We start from the raw sequence: 26,387 nt of genomic DNA on the forward strand, positions 1-26,387 counted from the left end.
CTCTATTCCCTAAAGTGCTTATGGATGCGATGCGTGTAGTTCTGAGCAAGGTGCAGGTATGTGTCAGTTAATGAAGGAGCATGCGAGTATTGTTTGGGTCTGAGCGAATTTGGGTGTATGTGTGTGTGTCTGAGCGAATGTGCTTGTGTGTGTGTGTGTGTGTGTGTGTTACCCTTAGTCTTGTGTGGCCATATGACAGGCCATCACAGGCTCCTATGTAGTTTATGAAATCTATAAAATCCTGCTAAAGTTGATGTAACCTTTTTTTAAAATATTTTTTTAGGGTTTTATTTTTAACCTTTAATGGATAAAATAGTGCAGAGAATTGACAGGAAATAGTTTGGAGCAGAGAGAGGGAAAGGGTCGGCAAAGGACCTCGAGTCGGGAATCGAACTCGGGTCGCCATGAGCACCATGGTGCTATATGTTGGCGCACTTAACCAGTAGGCTATTGGCGCCAACAAGTTGTTGTAACCTTTTAAAATAAATAAATAAATAATAAGTCTTACACTCCATTTTATTTCTTTATTTTTTTTTCTGGTTTCTAAAATATAAAAGTCGGCCATAAAGCTCCACATTATTATTTTTTATTTCTTCTGATTATTGATTTTGAATTTCTCTTTATACTCGTTCTTCATTCACACGCTTCTGAATTATATTGCATTAAGAAGTTGTCACAAGTTGTGCTTTCTTACAATCAGGATTTACTAAATATACTGTCATTTAAAAACTCACAAATGTTAATCCTAAAGTGATGATAAGGTCTTAATGTATGGAAAGAGTCTTTAAAGGGCACCTATGGTGAAAAATCTACTTTTAAAGCTGTTGGACAGACTTACGTGCATGTATAGTGTATAGACCGTCATATTAGGGTGATATAAGCACACCTAGTCCTTTTTTTTCAATGTAACAACATAAAAACGGTGGCCCAATTGGAGCGGTTTTCAGATCGACCGCAACTTTACGTAGGAGTGCGGTCCCCCCGCCCACCAATATTGATTGACAGCTGCACGCATTAACATGTCCCGGTAGTCACGTGTATAATCATATCAACAAGAGAGGACGAGCGCAAAGAAACCGGGAATAAAAGGTGTGTTCAGTTCACTAGGATCATCAATCATAATCAAACGTGATCAAGAGTGAGTTTACAATGTTTATAATGTTTTAAAACAGAGCATGTGTGTAATGAAGTACAGCGATTTAGCTTCAGCTTTACTTCATCAGCACAGCCGCGTGTCAGAACAATTATAAAAGACGCTTCAATCCCGGTTTGTGGACGCTAAATCAGGTTTATTTTGTACATTAACATAACAGATCTCCATACAGCAGTGGAGATTAACCTGTATCCTGTCACATTTGCGTGCAAAAAGAGTGCAAAGCTAAACGGGCGCTCTGTCTGTCTGTGTGTGTGTCTGCTGCGGTGTGTGTGCGTGCGTGAACTTTGTGTGACCCTGCCATGCAACTGCACAATAAATACTCATTGGTAAAGTTCTTACTGTAGTATTTCTCGCAAACGCTACGTGAGATCTGCTTCCTTTAAGTCTGTCTGTTGTCTAAAGCAGCCGAGGGAGGAGATTAAGGCACGCAGAAAGGCACGTAGAAACGGTGGGCGGGGAGGACTAGCCTTAAAGGAGAAGTACACCAAAACCGCCACCCAGTGAAAAAATGTATAAAATAGAGTCTTATAAAAGGTATAATAAATAATCTGATGGGTGTTTTGAGCTGAAACTTTACAGACACATTCTGGAAACACAAAACACTTATAATAAAAAAAGGGCTAACCTAGGTGCCCTTTAAAAAGGTCTTAAGAGGTATTGAATTCCAGTCTCTTTATATACATTGTTGTTTTCAGTTTATTATTCACTACTGCTCGTTTCTTAAGTATTGACTTCTCTTTCATTTCTTTGAACAGAATGAATCTGAAGTGACCTCAGATGACGAGACCTGCCTGACGCAGGATGAGATCCAGTCATTCGTAGAGAGCAACAAATCTTTCTACCGCACACGAGACCAGTACAGACAGCACCTCAAAGATCGCTTCACCAAATACTGCCGCGGAGAGTGGCTGCTGCCCACCACCAGCGTTAACTAGCACACTAACTCACCTCCTTTTTTTTTTTTTAGAAAACACTCATGATCACTGCTGCATTGTCGCTTTCTTCAGGCAAGAATTTGGGAATATGAAATGGGTGACACGATGAGTTTCAGCGCTGTATTTGATGTCCATGTTTGTTGGGTAAATTTACACTTCGTATTCGTATCTATATACACACACACACAAACACACACGTCTTCCCCTTCTGGCGTTTCCTCTTTCACTCTCTCAGCCAATCACAGCTGGCTTTGTTTTCCTTTCTCTCTTGAAACGTGGATTTAGAGAGCAGGTCGTTGTTTAAATGATAATCAAGCTTGCAGACCTTGACCGTAGGGTTAGATGTCGGTAGTCTTAATGTATTGTTTGTAAAGCATTTCTTTTTGTTTTGTTTTGTTTCCCCCCCCCCTCTCAGATTGTTTCTCTTGACTGTGACAATTTTAGTGGCGAGAATCGTACCAATAAATGTGTACAGAAATGAAATCTAAAATGAAAAAAACATTTTACAGGAAGATGAAAACATCCATTTATAAAGAAAGATGGGATGTGATGTTGAAAGCAATGTGCGAAATTTACAAAATAAAGAATATTTATTAATATGCATCAGATGCGAAGGAGTTTCATTTCTTCAGAGTCTGTTTTGGAGTATATATTTACGTTATATTTAAGTTTTTGTGATGTGTTGCTCGCTTTACCTGCCTGCTTTTACTTAAAAAATAATAATAATAAAATAAAAAGCTAAATTATTATGCTCACAGACCTTGTTAAATGTTATAGTCTGCCACTAGAGGGTGTTTTTTTGTTTTTGTTTTTTAAATGCATGAAGTACAGACATAAAAAGTGAAATAGCAAACGAATTAATGTATAAAGAAATGTCGACACATCTAGAAAATAATGTACACTACAGAAGTGATTCTCAACCACGTTCCTGGGGGAGCACCAGCTCTGCACATTTTCCATCTCTCCTTAACCAAACACACCTGGTTCGGATCATCAGCTCATTAGCAGACACTGAAAGTCCTGTAGTGGGTGACAGACAAAGGAGACATCCAAAACATGCGGTGTCGGTGGTCCTCCAGGAACGTGGTTGAGAAACACTGCACTAGAGCATTCTTGCTGTAAATTGTTATATATCTTTTATAACTTGATGTTAATAATGACAGTTGTACTATCATTGTTAGCAGTTTAGTAATTGACTTTTCTTAAAAGGCAGCCCAAAGAGTTTCGCTTGTGAGTGTATTTTTAGGGACATTATATATTATTTATATACACTCACCGGCCACTTTATTAGGTACACCTTACTAGTATCGGGTTTGCCTTCAGAACTGCCTTAATCCTTTGTGGCATAGATTCATCATGGCTGCACATCTATGATGTGAATCTCCCGTTCCACCTCATCCCAAAGGTGCTCTCTTGGATTGAGCTCTGGTGACTGTGGAGGCCATTTGAGTACAGTGAACTCATTGTCATGTTCAAGAAACCAGTCTGAGATGATTCACGCATGTATGACATGGTGTGTTATCCTGCTGGAAGTAGCCATCAGAAGATGAAGACACTGGGGTCATAAAGGGATGGACCTGGACAGCAAGAATACTCAGGTAGGCTGTGGCGTTGACACGATGCTCAAGTGGTATTAATGGGCCTAAAGTGTGGCCTGAACTGTTAATGAAAGCAGGATGGATCCATGCTTTTATGTTGTTGACGCCAAATTCTGACCAAACCATTCAAATATCACAGCAGAAATCGAGACTCATCGCAACGTTTCTCCAATCTTCTATTGTCCAGTTTTGGTGAGCCTGTGTGAATTGTAGCCTCAGTTTCCTGTTCTTAGCTGACAGGAGTGGCACCCGGTGTGGTCTTCTGCTGCTGTAGCCCATCTGCCTCAAGGTCGGACGTGTTGTGTGTTCAGAGAAGCTCTTCTGCAGACCTCGGTTGTAACGAGTGCTTATTTAAGTTACTCTTGCCTTAATATCAGCTGGAACCAGTCTGGCCATTCTCCTCCGACCTCTGGCATCAACAAGGCATTTGCGCCCACAGAACTGCCACTCACTGGATATTTCCTCTTTTTCGGACCATTCTCTGTAAACCCTAGAGATGGTTGTGCGTGAATATCCCAGTAGATCAGCAGTTTCTGAAATACTCAGACCAGCCTGTCCGGCACCAAAAACCATGCCACATTCAAAGTCACTTAAATCCCCTTTCTTCCCCATTCTTATGCTCAGATTTGAACTGCAGCAGATCGTCTTGACCATGTCTACATGCCTAAATGCATTGAGTTGCTGCCATTTGATTGGCTGATTAGAAATTTGTGTTAACGAGCAGTTGGACAGGTGTACCTAATAAAGTGGCCGGTGAGTGAATATGTTTTAATGTTTATATATAAAATTATTAAAACTGTGATTTTCATATTCTTTATCATTAGGTTCATATTAAACAATAAACATTTTATTATTTCTGTGAGTCGCAATTAAAAAGATAAAAATCATGCATCACAACCATGTGTCTTTAACTGATAAAAATGTATATATTAAATTAACTTGTCTAACCATATACTACACACATTGACAAAAGTGACATATTACTAATGTCAAATCCCATTTAAGCAAAATCAATTAGTAAACCTCAATGTACACGTTCAACACCGCGTTCGTGTACAGCATCAACTCATGCATGAATGTGAAAAACAGCGCGGGCGGCGACAGCAACCTAAAGATTGCCTTAGCTCCAGCGTTAATAATTAATTGCGGGTTCTGCGGGATTGGATCCGTGTGAGTCGAGCTGTTCCTGGGGTGTCCGCGTCAGGGCATCAGGGAGGGCTTGGAGTCATCTGTTCCCGCCCTAAACACGTTCACTGAATCACAGATATTACTGAACAGCGACACTGACACAAACTAACCGCCGCGCGTGCAGGAGTTTGATACATTGTTTCATCCCGCCGCGTATTCCAGTTTTTATTTTGATACATTGTTTCATTACGCCGCGGATTCGTTTCTTTGAGACATTGTTCCATTCGAATTCGAATCTTTTTTGATACATTGTTTCATCTCGCCGCGGAATCGAACTCTTTTTTTTTTGATACATTCTATCATTACGCCGCGGATTCGATTTGTTTGATACATTGTTTCATTCCGGCGCGGATTCGAACTGTTTGATACATTGTTTCATTCCAGCGCGTATTGGAACTCTTCTGTTACATTGTGTCATCACGCCTGCAGTGATTGTGTTCCTGTGATGATGATGATGGAGCGCTGGAAGGGGAGAGTCGCACTGGTTACCGGAGCTTCTGTCGGTATAGGAGCGGCTGTGGCTCGCGCTCTCGTCCAGCACGGGATGAAGGTGGTCGGGTGCGCGCGGAACGTGGACAAAATCGAGGTAAAACACGTTTAACTGGACAGTTGTGAGTGCTGAAAGGCCTCAGTGTTGATGTAGATGTACTGCTTGGGTCACTGCAGTCCGACTAAACAGTGTAAACGACGGCAGACTTCCACAATTCTTTCTTATTGAGGTAAAGTTTGTTTTATATTCGCTTATTCGTTTAGAAACAACTTGTGACACGCTCCATATATTGTTTACTACGCTACTTTTAACACTAAAAATGCTAATTGCTTCATGTTGTCCCAACACATCGAATTGTTGTTTTTTTTGCAAATTTAAGTATATTTAACATAAAATACTTAAGTTGTACCAAAAAAAGACCGCAAGAATTGTTGATTCAGCTCATTTTAAATGAGTAGTTTGAAGAAGTTGCAAAAAATCTCTTTTTGAGTAAATATTGAGTCTGAAATCACGTGCAAGTATGACCTAAAAACAACATTAGCACTATTTATTTGACTGAACAATGTTTTACTTTGATTGTCAATGACTGCTCATATGAGTTCACTGTTTAGAATTTTGCAAATAATACTTAATGAAATTATATTAATAAGGAAAAGTCTGAATGTGCAAATATAAAACCAACATTACCTCTGTTTCTGTCATGTTGTCCCAACACAAATCGATTAAGTAAGTAAGACTGAACTTAAAGCAGTTCATTTCCCCCCCAGAAATCTCCAGAATTGTGTTGTTTCAGCTTGTTTTGAATAAGAAGTTTGAACAAGCAGTAAAACTCTTTTTTTATTGAGTGAACGTCACAAGGAGCAACTTCTCAACATACATGCCACTTTTCCTCTGAGGAGTCTAATTATGCTTTGTTTATGTAATTATGAGGTGTTTCATTGAAGAAATGACAGGTCAGCTCGACCTATCAAACTGATTGATCTCCTGTGAAGTATTGATAGATTTCACCCTGCCCACTTTACACTACAACACTGAATTATACTACTTATTTTTTTATTATTTATAATATATTTATTTATATACCAATTAATTGGTTTTACAAATTGAAGTGGATTGATCATAAAATAATTAAGTTCTACCAAAAAAAGACCTCAAGAATTGTGTTGATACAGCTCATTTTAAATGAGTAGTTTGAACAAGTTGCAAAACTCATTTTTTGAGTAAATATTCAGTCTGAAATCACGTGCAAGTATGACCTAAAAACAACATTAGCACTATTTATTTGACTGTGAACAATATTTTACTTTGATAGTCATTGACTGCTCGTATGATTGAACAAGCAGTAAAACTCTTTTTTTGAGTGAACGTCACAAGGAGCAACTCCTCAACATGCCCCTTTGATGATGCTTTGTTTATGCGCTGAGGTGTTTCATTGGAGAAATGACAGGTCAGCTTTAGGCATGGGATGATAACCAGTTTCAAGGTTTTAAAACCGCTAATATTTTCTGTGATACCGTTCCTAAGGTATATGTGAATTGTTCTTTATGTGTTTTTACGAATATCTTATTTGGGGCAACAGGATCTCCAGAATAAAAAGACCCTCCACATTAAAATATACTGGTTATCCCACAACGCTTATGCTCCAACATCCATGCATGCTATTGACCTGAACAGCGCAGTAGCTTACTTCATATCCAAAAAAAAGAGAAAGATATCCAAAGATGTCTTCTCAGGTTGTAAAGTAATCTGTGTTTTTGCAAACCAGTGAATATAGTAGAAGTCTCTTTCAGCAGAAGTGTTTCTTCTCAATTAAATATATTGGGTTCAATGGGGAAAAGGTAGTTTTATTTTACCCAGACATTTAAAAAGAATATATTTTAGAGCAGTAATCACAATACTGTAGTGAAACTGTGATATTTATATCCAAAGTTTTCATACCATCAGAATCTTACACTGGCCCATGCCTAGTCAGCTCGACCTATCAAACTGATTGATCTCCTGTGAAGTATTGATAGATTTCGCCCTGCACACTTTACACTACAACACTGGATTATTCTGCTTATATTTAGATTTTTGATGAATTATTTAATCTCAAACTAAGCTTAAGTTTGACTTTTAGTTTGGTTGGTTTTGTTTTAGAATTCATATTGCATGTTTATATGGTGACACGGTGGCTCAGTGGTTAGCACTGTTGCCTCACATCAAGAAGGTCGCTGGTTTGAGTCCCAGCTGGCTCAGTTGGCATTTCTGTGTGGAGTTTGCATGTTCTCGCCTTGTTGGTGTGGGTTTCCTCCAGGTGCTTCGGTTTCCCCCACAGTCCAAACACATGCGCTATAGGGGAATTGAATAAGCTAAGTTGACCGTAGTGTGTGTGTGTATGGGTGTTTCTCAGTACTGGGTTGCAGCTGGAAGGGCATCCGCTGTGTAAAACATATAAGTTGGTGGTTCATTCCATTGTGGTGACCCCTGATGAATAAATGGTCTAAGACAAATAAATGAATGACTATAATGTATACACACACACACACACACACACACATATATATATATATATATATATATATATATATATATAAAATATATATATATGTGTGTGTATATATATATATGGATATATATATATATATATATATATCTATATATATATATATATATATATATATATATATATATATATATATATATATATTATATATATATATATATATATGTATATATATATAATATGTGTGTGTGTGTATGTATATATATATATATATATATATATATATATATATATATATATATATGTGTGTGTGTGTGTGTGTGTATACATTATAGTCATTCATTTATTTGGCCATTATATACATACATACATACATACTATTAAATACAGGGTTTTATGTATATGTATTGTTATAGATTTAATATTAAAGAGAAAATTTGGCCTAAAATGAATGTTTCCTCACCATTTACTCACTCAGGTGGTCCTAAACGTTTACAAATGTCTTTCTTCTGTTGAGCTTAAAACAAGATAGTAGGAACAAAATATACTGTGGAAGTCAATGGTTGTTTTCCCCCATCATTCTACAGTATATTTTCCTTTGTGTTCAACAGAAGAAAGAAACCCAAACAGGTTTGGAATAAGTGGAGGATGAGTCGACAGATTTCTCATCTAGTCATTTTTGTGTGAACTATAAATTGAAATACAGGGTTTAGTGAGTAGTTCACCCCAGAATAAACATTTTGCCACTATCTTCTCACTTTTCGTGTCATTCTGAATTCAAAGGCTGTTATTTTTATTTATTTTTATTAAAATACAAAAGAAGTATTCTGGAGAAGCTTCAGTTTTCAGTTCTGTTCTTCAGGGATACTATGATTCATATTAATAGTCATGCTGACATTCTGCAAAGCATCTCCACTTAAAGTCAGGTTAAGAATAACATGACCATAATTTGGAGGGGTGTATTCTGGGTTTAGTGCTGATTTGTCAGTGTTATTAATGTATATGTCCCTTTAAGAATGACCAGAAGGAGTCGTATTGCTTAATAAGGTGTCTCACTTCAGCATTCCTCAATGTTTCGTCATAACCTGTCAATCAATAAATAATGACTTGTCAATTATTGATGGAATGTTCAGCCCTGCCCTTAGGCTCTCTACACTCTAAACTCGGTGAAAACCTAAAAAAAACATAATAAATCAATAAAATAAATCAATAAAATTCAATAAATATCTACCAAAGAATTAAATAATATTATGTATAAATAATTATAAATTAATGTAAATTAATTATATATGTATATATGTGACATTTTTCTTATTTTTAAAAAATATTTGTATATATTTATTTGGGTATAAATATAACACGCATAAAAAGAAACACATCTTCACCAGTTTTGTTTTTTGATGCTGTTTTTAATATGATTTAATATCTCTTTAAAGCTGCTCTATGCTGTGCCGGATTCATAAAACGGTTTTGATGCTGAATTATGTCTGTGAAGATGTTCATGAAACAGTTTTGATGCTGAATTATGTCTGTGAAGATGTTCATAAACAGTTTTGAGGCTGAATTATGTCTGTGAAGATGTTCATAAACAGTTTTGATGCTGAATTATGTCAGTGAAGATGTTCATAAACAGTTTTGAGGCTGAATTATGTCAGTGAAGATGTTCATAAAACGATTTTGATGCTGAATTATGTCTGTGAAGATGTTCATAAAACGATTTTGATGCTGAATTATGTCTGTGAAGATGTTCATAAAACAGTTTTGATGCTGAATTATGTCTGTGAAGATGTTCATGAAACAGTTTTGAGGCTGAATTATGTCTGTGAAGATGTTCATAAACAGTTTTGAAGCTGAATTATGTCTGTGAAGATGTTCATAAACAGTTTTGATGCTGAATTATGTCTGTGAAGATGTTCATGAAACAGTTTTGATGCTGAATTATGTCTGTGAAGATGTTCATGAAACAGTTTTGATGCTGAATTATGTCTGTGAAGATGTTCATAAACAGTTTTGAGGCTGAATTATGTCTGTGAAGATGTTCATAAACAGTTTTGATGCTGAATTATGTCAGTGAAGATGTTCATAAACAGTTTTGAGGCTGAATTATGTCTGTGAAGATGTTCATGAAACAGTTTTGAGGCTGAATTATGTCTGTGAAGATGTTCATGAAACAGTTTTGAGGCTGAATTATGTCTGTGAAGATGTTCATAAAACAGTTTTGAGGCTGAATTATGTCTGTGAAGATGTTCATAAAACAGTTTTGAGGCTGAATTATGTCTGTGAAGATGTTCATAAAACAGTTTTGAGGCTGAATTATGTCTGTGAAGATGTTCATAAAACAGTTTTGAGGCTGAATTATGTCTGTGAAGATGTTCATAAACAGTTTTGATGCTGAATTATGTCTGTGAAGATGTTCATGAAACAGTTTTGAGGCTGAATTATGTCTGTGAAGATGTTCATAAACAGTTTTGAGGCTGAATTATGTCTGTGAAGATGTTCATGAAACAGTTTTGAGGCTGAATTATGTCAGTGAAGATGTTCATGAAACAGTTTTGATGCTGAATTATGTCTGTGAAGATGTTCATGAAACAGTTTTGATGCTGAATTATGTCTGTGAAGATGTTCATGAAACAGTTTTGATGCTGAATTATGTCTGTGAAGATGTTCATGAAACAGTTTTGATGCTGAATTATGTCTGTGAAGATGTTCATAAAACAGTTTTGAGGCTGAATTATGTCTGTGAAGATGTTCATAAACAGTTTTGAGGCTGAATTATGTCAGTGAAGATGTTCATAAACAGTTTTGAGGCTGAATTATGTCTGTGAAGATGTTCATGAAACAGTTTTGATGCTGAATTATGTCAGTGAAGATGTTCATAAACAGTTTTGATGCTGAATTATGTCAGTGAAGATGTTCATAAACAGTTTTGATGCTGAATTATGTCAGTGAAGATGTTCATAAACAGTTTTGATGCTGAATTATGTCTGTGAAGATGTTCATAAACAGTTTTGATGCTGAATTATGTCTGTGAAGATGTTCATGAAACAGTTTTGAGGCTGAATTATGTCAGTGAAGATGTTCATGAAACAGTTTTGATGCTGAATTATGTCTGTGAAGATGTTCATGAAACAGTTTTGATGCTGAATTATGTCTGTGAAGATGTTCATAAACAGTTTTGATGCTGAATTATGTCTGTGAAGATGTTCATGAAACAGTTTTGAGGCTGAATTACGTCTGTGAAGATGTTCATAAACAGCTTTGAGGCTGAATTATGTCTGTGAAGATGTTCATAAACAGTTTTGAGGCTGAATTATGTCTGTGAAGATGTTCATGAAACAGTTTTGATGCTGAATTATGTCAGTGAAGATGTTCATGAAACAGTTTTGATGCTGAATTATGTCAGTGAAGATGTTCATAAACAGTTTTGAGGCTGAATTATGTCTGTGAAGATGTTCATAAACAGTTTTGATGCTGAATTATGTCTGTGAAGATGTTCATGAAACAGTTTTGAGGCTGAATTACGTCTGTGTAGATGTTCATGAAACAGTTTTGATGCTGAATTATGTCAGTGAAGATGTTCATGAACAGTTTTGAGGCTGAATTATGTCTGTGAAGATGTTCATAAACAGTTTTGATGCTGAATTATGTCTGTGAAGATGTTCATGAAACAGTTTTGAGGCTGAATTACGTCTGTGAAGATGTTCATGAAACAGTTTTGATGCTGAATTATGTCAGTGAAGATGTTCATGAACAGTTTTGAGGCTGAATTATGTCTGTGAAGATGTTCATGAACAGTTTTGAGGCTGAATTATGTCTGTGAAGATGTTCATGAAACAGTTTTGAGGCTGAATTATGTCTGTGAAGATGTTCATGAAACAGTTTTGAGGCTGAATTATGTCAGTGAAGATGTTCATGAAACAGTTTTGATGCTGAATTATGTCTGTGAAGATGTTCATGAAACAGTTTTGATGCTGAATTATGTCTGTGAAGATGTTCATGAAACAGTTTTGATGCTGAATTATGTCTGTGAAGATGTTCATGAAACAGTTTTGATGCTGAATTATGTCTGTGAAGATGTTCATAAAACAGTTTTGAGGCTGAATTATGTCTGTGAAGATGTTCATAAACAGTTTTGAGGCTGAATTATGTCAGTGAAGATGTTCATAAACAGTTTTGAGGCTGAATTATGTCTGTGAAGATGTTCATGAAACAGTTTTGATGCTGAATTATGTCTGTGAAGATGTTCATGAAACAGTTTTGATGCTGAATTATGTCAGTGAAGATGTTCATAAACAGTTTTGATGCTGAATTATGTCAGTGAAGATGTTCATAAACAGTTTTGAGGCTGAATTATGTCTGTGACGATGTTCATAAACAGTTTTGAGGCTGAATTATGTCTGTGACGATGTTCATAAACAGTTTTGAGGCTGAATTATGTCTGTGAAGATGTTCATAAACAGTTTTGAGGCTGAATTATGTCTGTGAAGATGTTCATAAACAGTTTTGAGGCTGAATTATGTCTGTGGAGATGTTCATAAACGGTTTTGAGGCTGAATTATGTCTGTGAAGATGCTGGAGACAATTCTCAAAGACTCCTTTTTGCATCTTTGATTCAAAACCCTTTTTTTTTTTACAACTTGCAGGACGTTAATAGCTGATATCAATCTTTTTATTGCAAAGGATTAGCATGCATTTGCTCTTTCATGACTATTGTTTTTTTTTTTTAAGTGAAACAAATGCTTAATTTGGGCAACACAGTGGCTCATTGGTTAGCACTGTTGCTTCACAGCAAAAAGGTTGCTGGTTCCCGACCGGAGTCCCGGTTGGGTCAGTTGGCATTTCTGTGTGGAGTTTGCATGTTCTCCCCATCTTGGTGTGGGTTTTCTCCGGGTGCTCCAGTTTCCCCCACAGTCCAATCAAATGCGCTATAGGAGAATTGGATGAACTGAATTGGCCGTAGTGTATGAGTGTGAATGGGTGTGTATTGATGTTTCCCACTACTGGGTTGCAGCAGGAAGGGCATCCGCTGTGTAAAACATATGCTGGAATAGTTGGTGGTTCATTCCTCTGTGGCGAACCCTGATGAATAAAGGGACTAAGCTGAAGGAAAATGAATGAATGCTTAATTTCTTCACTGCTGACGCAGAGATTAAATGAAAGTGCTTCTGCGTCTTACAACACAGTCTATTCGTAACGCGTGTGTTTGTGATATAGTGTTATGACGGACAAAGGTTGAAAAATATGACATGGTTAAAGCTGCGCTGATTTACTGCAGCACTTAAAAGCTTTGACTTTTCCCGATTGGTAAACATTTCATTCCTGGAAATGTGTAGTTTTGACAACCTGTCTGCACTCAAAAAATGGCATTAGCGGTTTGTTCAAACTACTTATTTAAATCGAGATGAAACCACGCAGGGTTTGGCTTAGTGGTTAGCACTGTCGCCTCACAGTAAGAAGTTCTCTGGTTCGAATCGCGGCTGGGTCAGTTGGCATTTCTGTGTGAAGTTTGCATGTTCTCCCCATGTTGGTGTGGGTTTCCTTTGAGTGCTCCGGTTTCCCCCACAATCCAAACACATTTACTATAGGGAAACTGGATGAACTAAATTGTCCGTGGTGTGTGTAAGTGTGTATGGGTGTTTTCCAGTACTGGAATGCAGCTGGAAGGGTATCCGCTGCGTATAACATATGCTGGAATAGTTGGTGGTTCATCCCGCTGTGGCGACGTTTGAAATAGAGACTAAGCCGAAGGAAAATGAATGAAACCACACATTTCTTGAGTTTTTTTTTTTTGGACAACTTAATTGTTTTATGCTCAATCCACTTAAATTTGTAAAAACTAATAGGTTAAATTAAATCCTTCATGTTGTCCTAACACAAATCAATTAAGTTAACTTGTTTGTTTTTACAAATTGAAGTAATTTTAACCTAAAACAATTAAGTTGTCCAAAAAAAACCTCAAGATTTATGTTGATTCAGCTCATTTTAAATTAGTAGTTTGAACAAGCAGCAAACACCATTTTTAAGTGTGTTTATGCAGACCCCCATTGAGGAGCAGAGTTGAGGGTCTCGACAGGTTCTATCAATGACACTGATAGAGATACAGTTAAGATGTTGCTTCATGGGATCCTTGTCCACAGTTTGTGCTCAGTGAAATGAGAGACAAGCAGAGCTTTGTGTCGCTGATCACAAGGCACCACTGTAATTGTGTCAAAGGCTACTTTCTGAAGTCTCTGCTTGTGTTTGTGTGTGTTTTTGAGACACATTGGGTTTGGGACTGTCTCCATTGTGTATAAACTATAGGTGGGCATAGGTTAATTTTTTTAAAATCTAGATTAATCTCACTGTAATCTTGGAACTAATCTAGATTAAAATGGCTCATTTGAATTCTGCAGAAGGCATTCAGAATATGTGAGCTACTCAAATAATGACTAAAAGTAAGTCTATGAGAACGGGTTTCTCAAGCCAGGTGGCGCATTAGACCAGGGGCTCATCTCCTGTTTCCAAAGTGCATCACAAACTGCTTAAACTGTTCTACTATGATAATCGGTGATGAAAATAAATGATGTTCAATAAGATGTACTTGTGTTTACTAACTGTTTATTCAGTTAAACATGAATACTGAACTGTAGGACTACATCAGCTCCAAACAGCCATTTCTGAACCCCATTAATGCGACTAAAGTCATAACTGAACTAAACAGAATTAAGACATGTGGAGTGCAGATATTAGTGGCGTTATTGAAGTAAACACTGCAATCAAACTATTACCGTCATGTAGGACTTTTCACTATATTTTCTGACAAGATCCACACACGGCTGTCAGTAAAGGACTGCACACACACATACATACATACATACATACATACATATACACATACATACATACATACATACATACATACATACAAATACACATACATACATACATACATACATACATACATACATATATACACCGAAGAATACCTCTGAAAAAACAGCTATTGATTTCCATAGTATTTTTGTTCCTAGTATAGATGTTAATTGCATCTGTTTTGCCATAATTCTTCACAATATCTTCTTTTGAGTAGAACAGAAGAAAGATTTTCATAAAAGTCTAGTTAATGGTGAGGAAATGTTCCTTATTTTTAAAGAACTATCCCTTAAATTTTATTAAAACACTTATTGATGCATATGGCAATACAGAAAATGTGTAAAAGAATCACAGACGTTTAAATATTAACTTAATTAAATCCCTGTAAATCATTATATCAGCCAATAAATTAATTAAAATGTATTCTTGGTGGCACGGTGGCTCAGTGGTTAGCACTGTCGCCTCACAACAGAAAGGTTGCTGGTTCGAGTCTTGGTTGGGTCAGTTAGCATTTCTGTTCTGCCCGTGTTGGCGTGGGTTTCCTCCTGGTGCTCCGGTTTCCCCTACAGTCCAAACACATGCGCTATAGGGGAATTGATTAACTAAATTGGCCGTAGTGCATGTGTGTGTGTGTGTGAATGTGAGAGTGTATGGATGTTTCCCAGTGTTGGGTTGCGGCTGGAAGGGCATCCGCTGTGTAAAACAAATGCTGGATAGGTTGGCAGTTCATTCCGCTGTGGCGACCCCAGATTAATAAAGGGACTAAGCCAAAGGAAAATGAATGCATTATGGTAGGAAGGCTTCAATGCAAATTTTAGATGTCTGAGCTGTCGTTAAATTTATCTTGAAAACATTCATCCCAACAGAAGTTCGATCAACTTTATTCCACAAAAGAAATAAATGTGTCAACTTCATAAATGTGTCAACTAACCATTCTGAAACATCCTGGTTCAGTCTAGAAGTCATAAGCTCTTCATCGTCTTTCAAATATCATCGTCTGATTGATATTTGAATGTGTTTAATCCACCACTGCTCATTTCTGACATGCTAAGACAACCAGATTAGCTTGTTTTGTTGTTTCTGTCAGAAGAGAGTTTAAGACTCCGCCCTCTTCTGGAGAGCAGCAGCTCATTTGCATTTAAAGAGACATGCACCAAAAGTGGTGTGTTTTTGCTCACGTCTAAAAAGGAGCAAAATTGTCAAGCTGTAATAAATGATCTGTGACGTATGTGCTTTAAAAAAAAAAATTGACAGGGACATGAGCAACAATATATTAACCTTAAACAGGAAAAAGGTGGTTTGCCATCTCCAGGTTGGAGGATAGTCCTTACCCCAGGTGGAGGAGTTCAAGTATCTTGGGGTTTTGTTCATGAGTGAGGGAAGGATGGAGCGTGAGATTGACAGGCGGATCAGTGCAGCGGCAGCAGTAATACGGTCGATGTATCGGTCTGTTGTAGTAAAGATGGAGCTGAGCCGAAAGGCAAAGCTCTTGATTTACAGGTCAATCTATGTTCCTACTCTCACCTATGGTCATGAGCTTTGGTCATGACCGAAAGGACAAGATCTCAGAATCAAGCGGCTGAAATGAGTTTCCATCAGAATGGCAGGGCACACACTTATGGATAGGGTGAGGAGCTCTGACACACTGGAGTAGTGCCGCCGCTCCTCCACATCCAGAGAAGTCAGCTGAGATGGCTCGGGCATCTGTTTCTGATGCCTCTTGGATGCCTACCTATGGAGGTGTTCCAGGCATGTCCCACCGGGAGGAGACCTCGAGGAAGACCCAGGACACGCTGGAGGGACTATGTCTCTTCAGCTGGCCTGGAAACGCCTCGGGATCCCCCCGGAGGAGCTGGAGGAAGTGTCTGGGGAGAGGGAAGCCTGGGGTTCTCTCCTAGGACTGCTACCACCAAAACCCGGCCCCGGAAAAGTGGATGAAAATGAATGAATGAATGAAACTGGAAATATGTTTTGTGTCAGGTGTTTTGGCAAGAAACTGCTATTTTCCACCTGCAGTCTCCACCTGAAGCTCCACAGACGCTGAAAAAAGGCAGTGTGTATCCCTTTTGAGGACTATTAGTTGAGCTTTGCTATCCTGCTTTTGTTTACCAACCAAACAGAGAGAGTGGGAAAATCATCTGGGACCAGGATAGTGATTAAAAAAAACTGTGGGAGTAATAATGTGGTCTCTAAGGGAGAAGGGATGGAATGGGAAGCGGGTCTGATGAGGGGATTCATTGGCCGTGTTTGTCATGGCAGATTCACATTTCTGTTACAGGATCAGTTTTTCCCATGGCAGCCTTTAAGCTGATGGATCACTGATCCCGGGACAGACCATAATACACGATGAAAAGCAGAGAGATGCCCATACATGGGTCAAAGAGCAAGTGGAGTTTTTCAAGCACTAAAACAGTAAAAGCATAATACAGCTTTGATTTCTGTCCTGTGCATTATAATGTGTCTTGTTTAATCGAAGTGAAGGTGAAGAACCATATATGGGAACTTCATTGACATTGATTGCAATATACAGTTAAAGTCTAAATTATTCGCCCTCCTGTGAATTGTTATTTCTTTTTTATATATATATATATTTCCCAAATGATGTTTAACAGAGCAAGGAAATTTTCACAGTATGTCTGATAATATTTTTTCTTCTGGAGAAAGTCTTATTTTTTTATTTCGGCTAGAATAAAAAGCAGTTTTTAATTTTTTAAAAACTATTTTAAAGGTCAAATTATTAGCCCCCTTAAGCTATATTTTATCCGATTGTCTACAGAACAAACCATCATTTGTTCATATGGAGGGTCGCAGCTCTGCAGAGTTTATTTCCAGCCCTGCTTCAACACACCTATCTGTAGGTATCAACAAGCCTAAAGCACTCAGTTAGTTTGACCAGGTGTGTTTAATTAGGGTTGTAACTGTAGGAATATACATTTATATAATCTAGCTCCAAATGAGCAATAATTTATATATATATAACTGAAAAGTTTTATTCTTTGGTTTTTTAATTAGCTCAAGTCATTCAAAACTCTAGCTAGGGTGTGACAGGCCTTAAAATCTCTTGGTTTCCTGAGCACTGACTGTGCCAAAGTGATGCAAATGCTAAAGGGATTGTCTCAACGACTCTTCTTTTGTCTTTGGGAAAAGAAAGAAAACCCACGCCAACATGGGGAGAACATGCAAACTCCACACAGAAATGCCAACTGAACCAGCCTGGGCTCGAACCAGCGACCTTCTTACTGTGAGGCGATCGTGCTAACCACTGAGCCACCGTGATGCCATTGTATTATTAAATGTATTCAATTATACTATTTTTTTTTTGATAGGACAAGTGAAAAATCTTTTCCATCTGGGCCATTTGAAAAATTCCCTAGTGTTTAGGTCTTTATGAGTCTAGAATTCATTTATAATGGTCTTAAAGGGCACATAGTTTACCTCTTTTTTAGTTCAGATTTTTTTATTATAATGTGTTGAAAGTGTCATGTTGGGGGCGTGTCCACAGTTCGCTGATTTAGGGGTGTGTTGCTTCACATGTAGATTAGTTTCGGCTTCCCACCAACGTAACAAGGGGGCGGGGCCATGAGCTCACCCGCTCTGCATTTGCAACACAGTCTGACAGGCAGACTGAGAGGAGGAGCAGGAGTGAGAGGTACAGCATTCAGTCGTACAAGTACGACTCTGACACAGACCAAGCAGAGAGTACAAAATCATGTGTCTTTGTACAGTTTTACAGCTAACTGTGTGCTAGTTTCAAGTGCCGAGCTTGTACACAGAAACTAATAACCACGCACACTGAGTTAACTTTGACTCAGGCACCGGATGCGCCGCTCGATGCCGTGACACGGCACACCAGACACTCTCTGTGGCGCGGCAGAGACATGAAGTGTCTCGAATCGTCGCGCCACGCATTTTTGAATTCTAAACATAGGTTTCTGCAGCGGTCCGCGGCGCCCAGCCGTCGACTTGAGTGTACCCTGATAGAAACCTGTTTAGAATTCTAAAACGCATGCTAGTTAAGATCACAGGGAGCTTCTGGGATCGTGAGAAATGCAAACGGCTGAAGTATAAGGTAGACTCAATGAGAAGTACACATGTTTGCAAACCTACCTAAAGATACAACCAATAATTCAGATTAGAGAGATAATGAGGAGAATATTGATCTTGTGTTGAGCCAAATGAGCCTTGCATCTAAAAATAGAGCTAGGGTGTTCCTTTAGTGATATCGCTTCGACTCACGCTGAAAATGGCGGACGTGAATCAACAAACTGAGGATATGATGACGCGCCTGTCAATCAATATTGGTGGGCGGGGGGACCGCTCTCCTACGTAAAGTAGCGGTCGGTTTGAAAACAGCTCCAATTGGTCCACCGTTTTTTTATGTTGTTAAATTGAAAAAAAAGCACTGGGTGTGCTTATATCACCCCAATATGACGCTCTATACACCATACATGCACATATGTCTGTCCAAACAGCTTGAAAAGTAGATTTTTTACCATAGGTGCCCTTTAAAATGTTTTAAAAAGTCTTAAATTTAACTTGTGAAACCTGCAGAAACCCTGATATTTAGTAACAGTATAACAGATAGCAGTATTTCCCCTTTATTTCTGACATTTTTATTCACTCATTCATTTTCCTTCAGCTTAGTCTCTATTTCAGAGGTTGCCACATTTTAGTTTTCATCAAAAGTGTTTCACCAAGTTCAATGTGCTTTCCGTGTTTATGAAATGACTAAATTATTCAATTAGTAGTCAACATTTAAAGCGGATCAGAAAGGTTTTCAGAACTGCCCTATGACAAGAATGGGTGTTGTTCAAGAGTTTGATGAAAGTTTTTGATCCAATTTAAATGTTGACTACTATATTAATTTGATATATGTTTATGTAATGTCAAATATTAATTATCATCTGTTAAAAGTAATGCATTTTAGTTATTACTCCCATGATGCAGTCAGTACAGTCAGACATCATCAGTCTGTTCTATTAATACTACCACTCACTCACTCACACCACCCAAACCGCTCTGCTGCACTATACACTAAATCCATCCACACACTTCACTCAGGTTTGCCTTCATAACTTAATATCAGATGTCAAATGTGGAACTGCAAACATAATCCATTTCCATGAGGAGATTTCAGTCAGGTGTCACATTACAGCTTTCACTTTTTTCATTCTTTATTTGTCTCATGCACAGTACAAAATGTGTGTACAACTGCCTGTGACCTTAAAAAAATAATAATAGCAGTAATAAGAATCCAAATTATGCAGTGTAATAAGTAGATAATAAATGAATACAAGGGGGCTAATCATTCTGGACTTCAACTGTAGGTTGTGTTGGAGCGAGTGTGTTTCTGTGTGAGTGTTTGTCCTTCAGGCTCTGGTTTCTCAGAAAGCGAGTGTTGTGTGACGCGGGTCATGCAGGCCCTGCACTGCTGACATGATCTCTGCATCAAATAAGCAGGAATATTGCGCTGAGCTTGACAACACTTGATGAATGCTTGTAAACATGTGATCGGAGTTGTTCATGGCTGATTGGGAAGATCTTTTCAGTGCTGAACATGCACATTTTATGCCTTCTGGATTGTTTACTGGTTTAGATTATATGGGCAGAGCTATTAGATTTACTCACATGAGCCATTTGGATGACATTTAAAGCAGGGGTGCCCAAACTTTTTCTTATGAAGGGCCAAAATTCAAACTTGCTTGAGGGATGGTGGGCCGAAGCTAAATATACCAAACTGTATTACATTAACGTTGACATGGTAACTTCTTAATTTAATAATGTATAAAAATAAATATAAAGAAAAAATATATATAGCATATAAATAATTCTAGATATATTTGACATCTTATAATGTACTTCTTACAATAAAACCATAAACAATCTCATGTATAACACAATGGAGTTATATTTAATGGAGTTTTATTTACAAAAACAATAAATGTTCACTCGATAGTGAAATAAATGTGTCCTAATAGTGTTTTTAGCAACGTGCAACAGTGGTGTAGTCGGGGCTATATGCACGTATACTCAGTATGCCTACTTTTTTTCACTAGCTATTCGGGTATTACGACTTCTGAGGATCAATAATTGCGTATACCCTGGGTATACTCACTTGTTTTGCTGATTAGACTTGCCTAATTTACGTGTATTCACATCCCTTAACTAAATACCAAATGTTTTTTTTTAACTCTCATCTTAATTTGTTGCAATTGGTGCATTTTTGTTTATATTTTGCACCATTCCCCGCCCCCTGACGACCTCAGCAGCTGTGAGAAAATTTTGTGAGTTTTTCGAAGTCAACTGAATGATGTCTCGCTGAAACGTTCAGGTAAAATTATAAAACGGCATGGGCGGGTTGGGTGGGTAATAGTACACCACTTTTTTTTTTTTTTGGACTACACCACTGGTGCCACCCATATATATCTGTCAAAAAAATCTAAATCATCTAAAAAAATGTGTTTTAGGGTTTCATGACCCTTTAAAAATCTGATTAATTCATGTTTAATTAAAACGTTTAAATTCAGTTTTTTTTGTAGCTCAGCACTTAAACAAACAAAAGCTTATGTGAACTTAGAAATGACAATCAATGTTTGAGGCAATCGCCCCAACTTTCCCAATCATTTGACGATCTCTTCTCTGATTGGTTGGTGGGCCAAATCAAAGGTTACCATGGGCCAACTTTGAATCCACTTTTGCTATTTTAAGGATGGAGAAATACGCTCTGCGCCCTGGCGCATGGTCAAACAGGGTTGAGCTTATTCTCTTAATGAGTTCTGGGTGTGTTTTGAGAATAAACCAATCAGAGTCTCACTGAACTGAGCTCAACTGAACTGAACTTAAACACTACAAACTGAACTACACTGTTCCTATTTACTGTGACCTTTTATGTGAAGCTGCTTTGACACAATCTACATTGTATAAGCGCTATACAAATAAAGGTGAATTTAATCTCCCATTCCCTTTAAGAGTCAGTTGCGTATTTGCGCATTTGCGTATGGCGTATTGCGTATGATCAGTTGCATGGTCAGGCGCATTTGCTATTTACATGGTGGACTTTGTAAGTGTAAAAACTGAACACTTTACTAGACAGAAAACAGTTAAACAGGGCATCTGCAGCGCAAGAATAAAGAATGAGCCTCCTGCATTTAGCCTCTTTACTTTCTCTTTCTCTCTTTCGTGGATAAGGAAACGTGTTGTACGCACAGACATCCATTAGCCTACATAATTAATTTTGTTTGTTAAGCACAAAGATTTGTGTCAACTATTTCTAAATTCAGCTCTAATCTCCAGCAAATGAATAAATGAACAATAATAATGAAGTGTGGTCAGAAAACACTGAGTTATACTCAAACACATGTCCTGTTCTTATGCCCCATATGGTGCAAAACCCCACAGGTGGACAAATCTAAGCTTGTTTTTAATAAAACAAATATAAATATGCATTTAACATATAATACTAACAGTAATAATGACATTATACCAAAGCAAATTGTCATGAATAGACTGAAAAAGCCCCTGAGATAAAGAGGGCATGGAGGCAGTGGTGTTTAAATGTATGTAGAATGTAATATAATTTGGTAATTCATTTCATTCTTTTTATTTGTAAAGATATTTGCGTATTGCTATACATCCTGTGTGTTTTAAGCAATGTGTAAGCGAGGCGCACAACTACCGCGCTCTGTGCTTGACTTTAGACCTGATTTAGGCTGGTCTATTGAGCAGTCTATTTCAGTTCATTAAAATAGCAACGCGCCAACAATGCGCCTTAACACACCTCCTTTCTAGACTGAAACACCCATGAGTCCACAAAGTGGCGCAAATGGATTTGCTATTTAAACAACGTGGCGAAAAACGGGAAAATTAGGGTTGCGCTGGTCTGAAAATAGCAACATGTCGGGGCAAACACTTCTTGCGCCTTATTGCGGTGACTGTATGAAAGAGCCCTATGAGTGTCTTTATTCTGTTAAACACAAAAGAAAATTGTTGAAAGCAAGCAGAAAACCTGTAACCATCGACTTCCATAGTAGGAAAAACAAAGTCAATGGTTACATGTTTTCAGCTTTCTTCAAACTATCTACTTTTGTGTTTATCAGAATAAAGATGCTCATAAAGATTTGGAATAAGGAAAAGGTGAGTAAATGAAGACAGAATATTCACTTTTGGGATTTAACTATCCCTTAAATGCATTTTGGCCGTTCATTTCAATGACAGCAGTGCTTTTTTGAGGCATGGAAACTACTGCAAAATGTTTTAAAGATTTTAAAAATGATGCTGTTATTGTTTCAGTGTACTTTTGAGACTATAATAAATGAGATTTTTGTGAATTTAACATCGATGCATTTGAAGAAAGGTCTTTAGTAAAACCTGACAGGTATTTAAAGGGATAGTTGACCCAAGAAAACGAAACATTCCTCACCATTTCCTCACACTCTGGTTGTTTTTAAACATTTTTTTTGCATTTCTTTCTTCTGTTGAACACAAAACAAGATTTTCTGGAGAACTGACATTGTTTTGACATGTTTTTTTCCAAGTTTCTTCAGTATTTTAGAAGAAAGAAAGTCTTGAATTTTGAATAGGTGGAGGATGAGTAAAGTGATAAGTAGCATTTTTGGCTGAACTATCACTTTAGGCTTTAAAGATGATACTATTATTAATGTGTACATCCGAAGATGCTAATTAAATCTACGTGCGAAACTAGAATATTGCACGAGTCGAAGAGAACAAAATCGCCACGTCCTGATTTAACTAGCGCCAAACATCAAAAGTAAAACAGAATTTGCTGCAGTAGGAGAAGCTGCGTCAATCTTTGTAGAAGTTAATCTTTGTATAACTACTTAACATATACTTTATTAACTTGTCACGAGTGTCCCATTGCATGATTTCTAACAGCTGGTATGTCGTGCTCTACATATCCTTATAATAGACTATGTAAATATGTAATGCTGATGTGGAAAAATAATTATAGTCCACAACAGAAGGTTTTGAGCTCCACTCAATGCATAAAAAGCCAATAGATGGATCATCTGGTTCCTGTTTTAAATAATATTCTCCTTTATTCTTTATCTGACATTTTAGGCAAGATATGTTAGCACCAACCTGATTTCACCAAGTAAAACATGTTGATCCTGGAACAACTTTCCAATCAGCTAATCAGAATTAAAGGATATGTTTACTATTTATGTTAAGTTTAGGCTTACGGTTAGGTTTATACACTTCTACATGATTGTTTTTCAACTATTACTCCCCTCTGATTTTGGGAATAATTTACAGTTATGGTTGGGTTTAGGGGTGGGGAATAGCTATGGATTCATTTTCCAACAAAAACGATGTTTCAGGATCAGCGTAGCTGTTAATCCAGGATCGCATCGTACTTGGCAAAATCTTGATGTGCTATTATGTTGGCATGGTCGGGTTTAAGAACGTTGAATCAAAAAGAGGAAACATTCAGTCCTTAAATTCAAGCCACTGATTCTAGAAGTAATAACTGGAATCAGAATGAATATTAAAATGTTAGATTTGAACAGCAAACTTCTTAGATGATTTGACCATTCGGTTTGCCTGGAGATTTTGATTCAGATGTTGTGGATTAGTGCACTTCTCTTCTGATCTTATCTGCAGTTCATTCTAAAAGCCTGCGTAACGGATCACTAATTTCCTTTCTTCATTTGCATCAGTAGCTACATTTCCATCCACCTATTTATATGTGCATTTTGGTTATGCGCATATCCAAAAAGTTCCCGCTGTTGGCGGTTCATTCTACTGTGGCGACCCCTGATAAATAAAGGGACGAAGGAAAATGAATGAATGAATCTGAAAAGAGGAACCATTTCCCCTTGATGGAATCGATTCTTGATTCTCGACTCATCAGAATTGATTCTTTTTGAAATCGACTCTAGTCCAACTGTGAGGGGCATTGTCAGATTATTTTGTTGAATCATTCAAGAAGTGTGTGTGTGTGTGCGTGTGTGTGTGTGTGTGTGTGTGTGTGTGCGTGCGTGCGTGCGTGCGTGCGTGTGTGTGTGTGTGTGTGTGTGTGTGTGTGTGCGTGTGTTTGTATAGTTGCGTATTGGCAAATTATTTGGTTCCACCGAATGATTGGCATTAAGGAGTGTGTGCATTGGCAGATTATTTTCTTTAATTGGTTCCATGCATGTTTTGACAGGCTATGGGGTATATGCCGAAGCATGCTAATAGGACTTTTAATTTGCCAGTAACCTGGGTTAATCGTTTCCGGTGAAGTGTATGCCAATGCAAAATCGACGCGTTTAAGGTCTGTTTTCTTTAAAACTCAGCGATCTCCACTGACTGAGTGATATCTGATATAAAGTGGGTCTCAGATTGTACAAGAAGCACTGCATTCAATTACATTTTTCCTCGCCATGTCTTTATAATATGAGTGTTTATTTCACCCCAGTATATTCAATGGAGCTTCTGCGCTAGCCTGCTGATTCTGACGGGCGCGTGCGAGTAAACGGCTTTTTGTCTCGTTTTAGCCTTGAGCTACTAAATGAATGCCAAAGTCTGTTTAACTGATTGTATTTTAATTACATTACAACATCGATGCTGTAAAAGAAACCGTATAAAATGGGAAAAATCTCACAATAACAGGTCACCGGAAGTTTATCAGTATGGGAACAACACTTGCTCGGCATATACCCTATTGATTCTCCAAGCATTAGGTTTCATCAAGGCCATTTACATGAACTTCACACCGCTTATGATTACTGTAGACTTACTGAAAAAGGTTGTTTTATTGGGAAAGGGTGATTTGAGGAGAACAGTTCGTGCCAATCCTGATTAACGCAGCTAGAGTTTTGCAGATTACTGCAGTTTTTGTAGGATCTTTTTCTTCAATTCTTGTCTTGTGAGCGTTTCTGTTAACATCAAGCCCCAGTGATTTCAACATTAGATGTTAATGTGGTTTTCTGGGTTTATAATGAGCTCGTTTCTGCTTGTTCATCAAAGCTCACTCCATTTATTGTCTGGTATTAACATCAAAACATATAAACATTTAGTGATTTCTTAGAATGCCGACAAAGGAGTTTACTTGTAAAGTTTGGAAAAACCCATTTAGTAATATTAAAAAATGTATATATTATATATATAATAATAATATTATTATATTATTATTATATATAATATTATAATATTATTATATTATTATATTATATTATTATAATATTATTATAATATATATATTATTATTATAATATTATTATAATAATAATATTATTATATTATTATAACAGTCGCTGCATATTTGTCGGCTGCACATCCATTATGTGAATCTCCCATTCCACCACATCCCAAAGGTGCTCTATTGGATTGAGCTCTGGGGACTGTGGAGGCCATTTGAGTACAGTGAACGCATTGTCATGTTCAAGAAACCAGTCATGGTGCGTTATCCTGCTGGTAGTAACCATCAGAAGATGGAGACACTGTGGTCATAAAGGGATGGACATGGTCAGCAACAATACTCAGTTAGGTTTTGGTGTTGACACGATGCTCAATTGGTACTAATGGACCCAAAGTGTGCCAGAAAATATCCCCCACACCATTACACCACCACCAGCCTGAACTGTTGATACAAGGCAGGATGGATCCATGCTTTCATGTTGTCGATGCCAATTTCTGACCCGACCGTCCGAAAGTGGCAGCAGAAATGGAGACTCATCAGACC

The 26,387-nt window shown here is 37.5% G+C and overlaps 2 protein-coding genes across 3 annotated transcripts in view; both read left to right on the forward strand.

The window, feature by feature from the left end:
- Nucleotides 1–2,694, forward strand: part of ggnbp2 (gametogenetin binding protein 2) — a 36,218-nt gene extending 33,524 nt beyond the window's left edge. For both annotated transcript variants that reach the window (XM_056457244.1, XM_056457245.1), the window contains exon 14: nt 1,912–2,694. In XM_056457244.1, the coding sequence (XP_056313219.1) occupies nt 1,912–2,091 (180 nt within the window). In that variant the 3' untranslated portion in view covers nt 2,092–2,694. The remainder of the gene's footprint in view (nt 1–1,911) is intronic.
- A 2,282-nt stretch (nt 2,695–4,976) lies between these two features.
- Nucleotides 4,977–26,387, forward strand: part of dhrs11a (dehydrogenase/reductase 11a) — a 70,237-nt gene continuing 48,826 nt past the window's right edge. Inside the window, exon 1 of the mRNA XM_056457246.1 lies at nt 4,977–5,463. Coding sequence (XP_056313221.1) covers nt 5,323–5,463 — 141 coding nt within the window. The 5' untranslated portion in view covers nt 4,977–5,322. The remainder of the gene's footprint in view (nt 5,464–26,387) is intronic.

This window comes from Danio aesculapii, chromosome 5, assembly GCF_903798145.1.
Source record: "Danio aesculapii chromosome 5, fDanAes4.1, whole genome shotgun sequence".
Classification (NCBI taxonomy): Eukaryota; Metazoa; Chordata; class Actinopteri; order Cypriniformes; family Danionidae; genus Danio; species Danio aesculapii.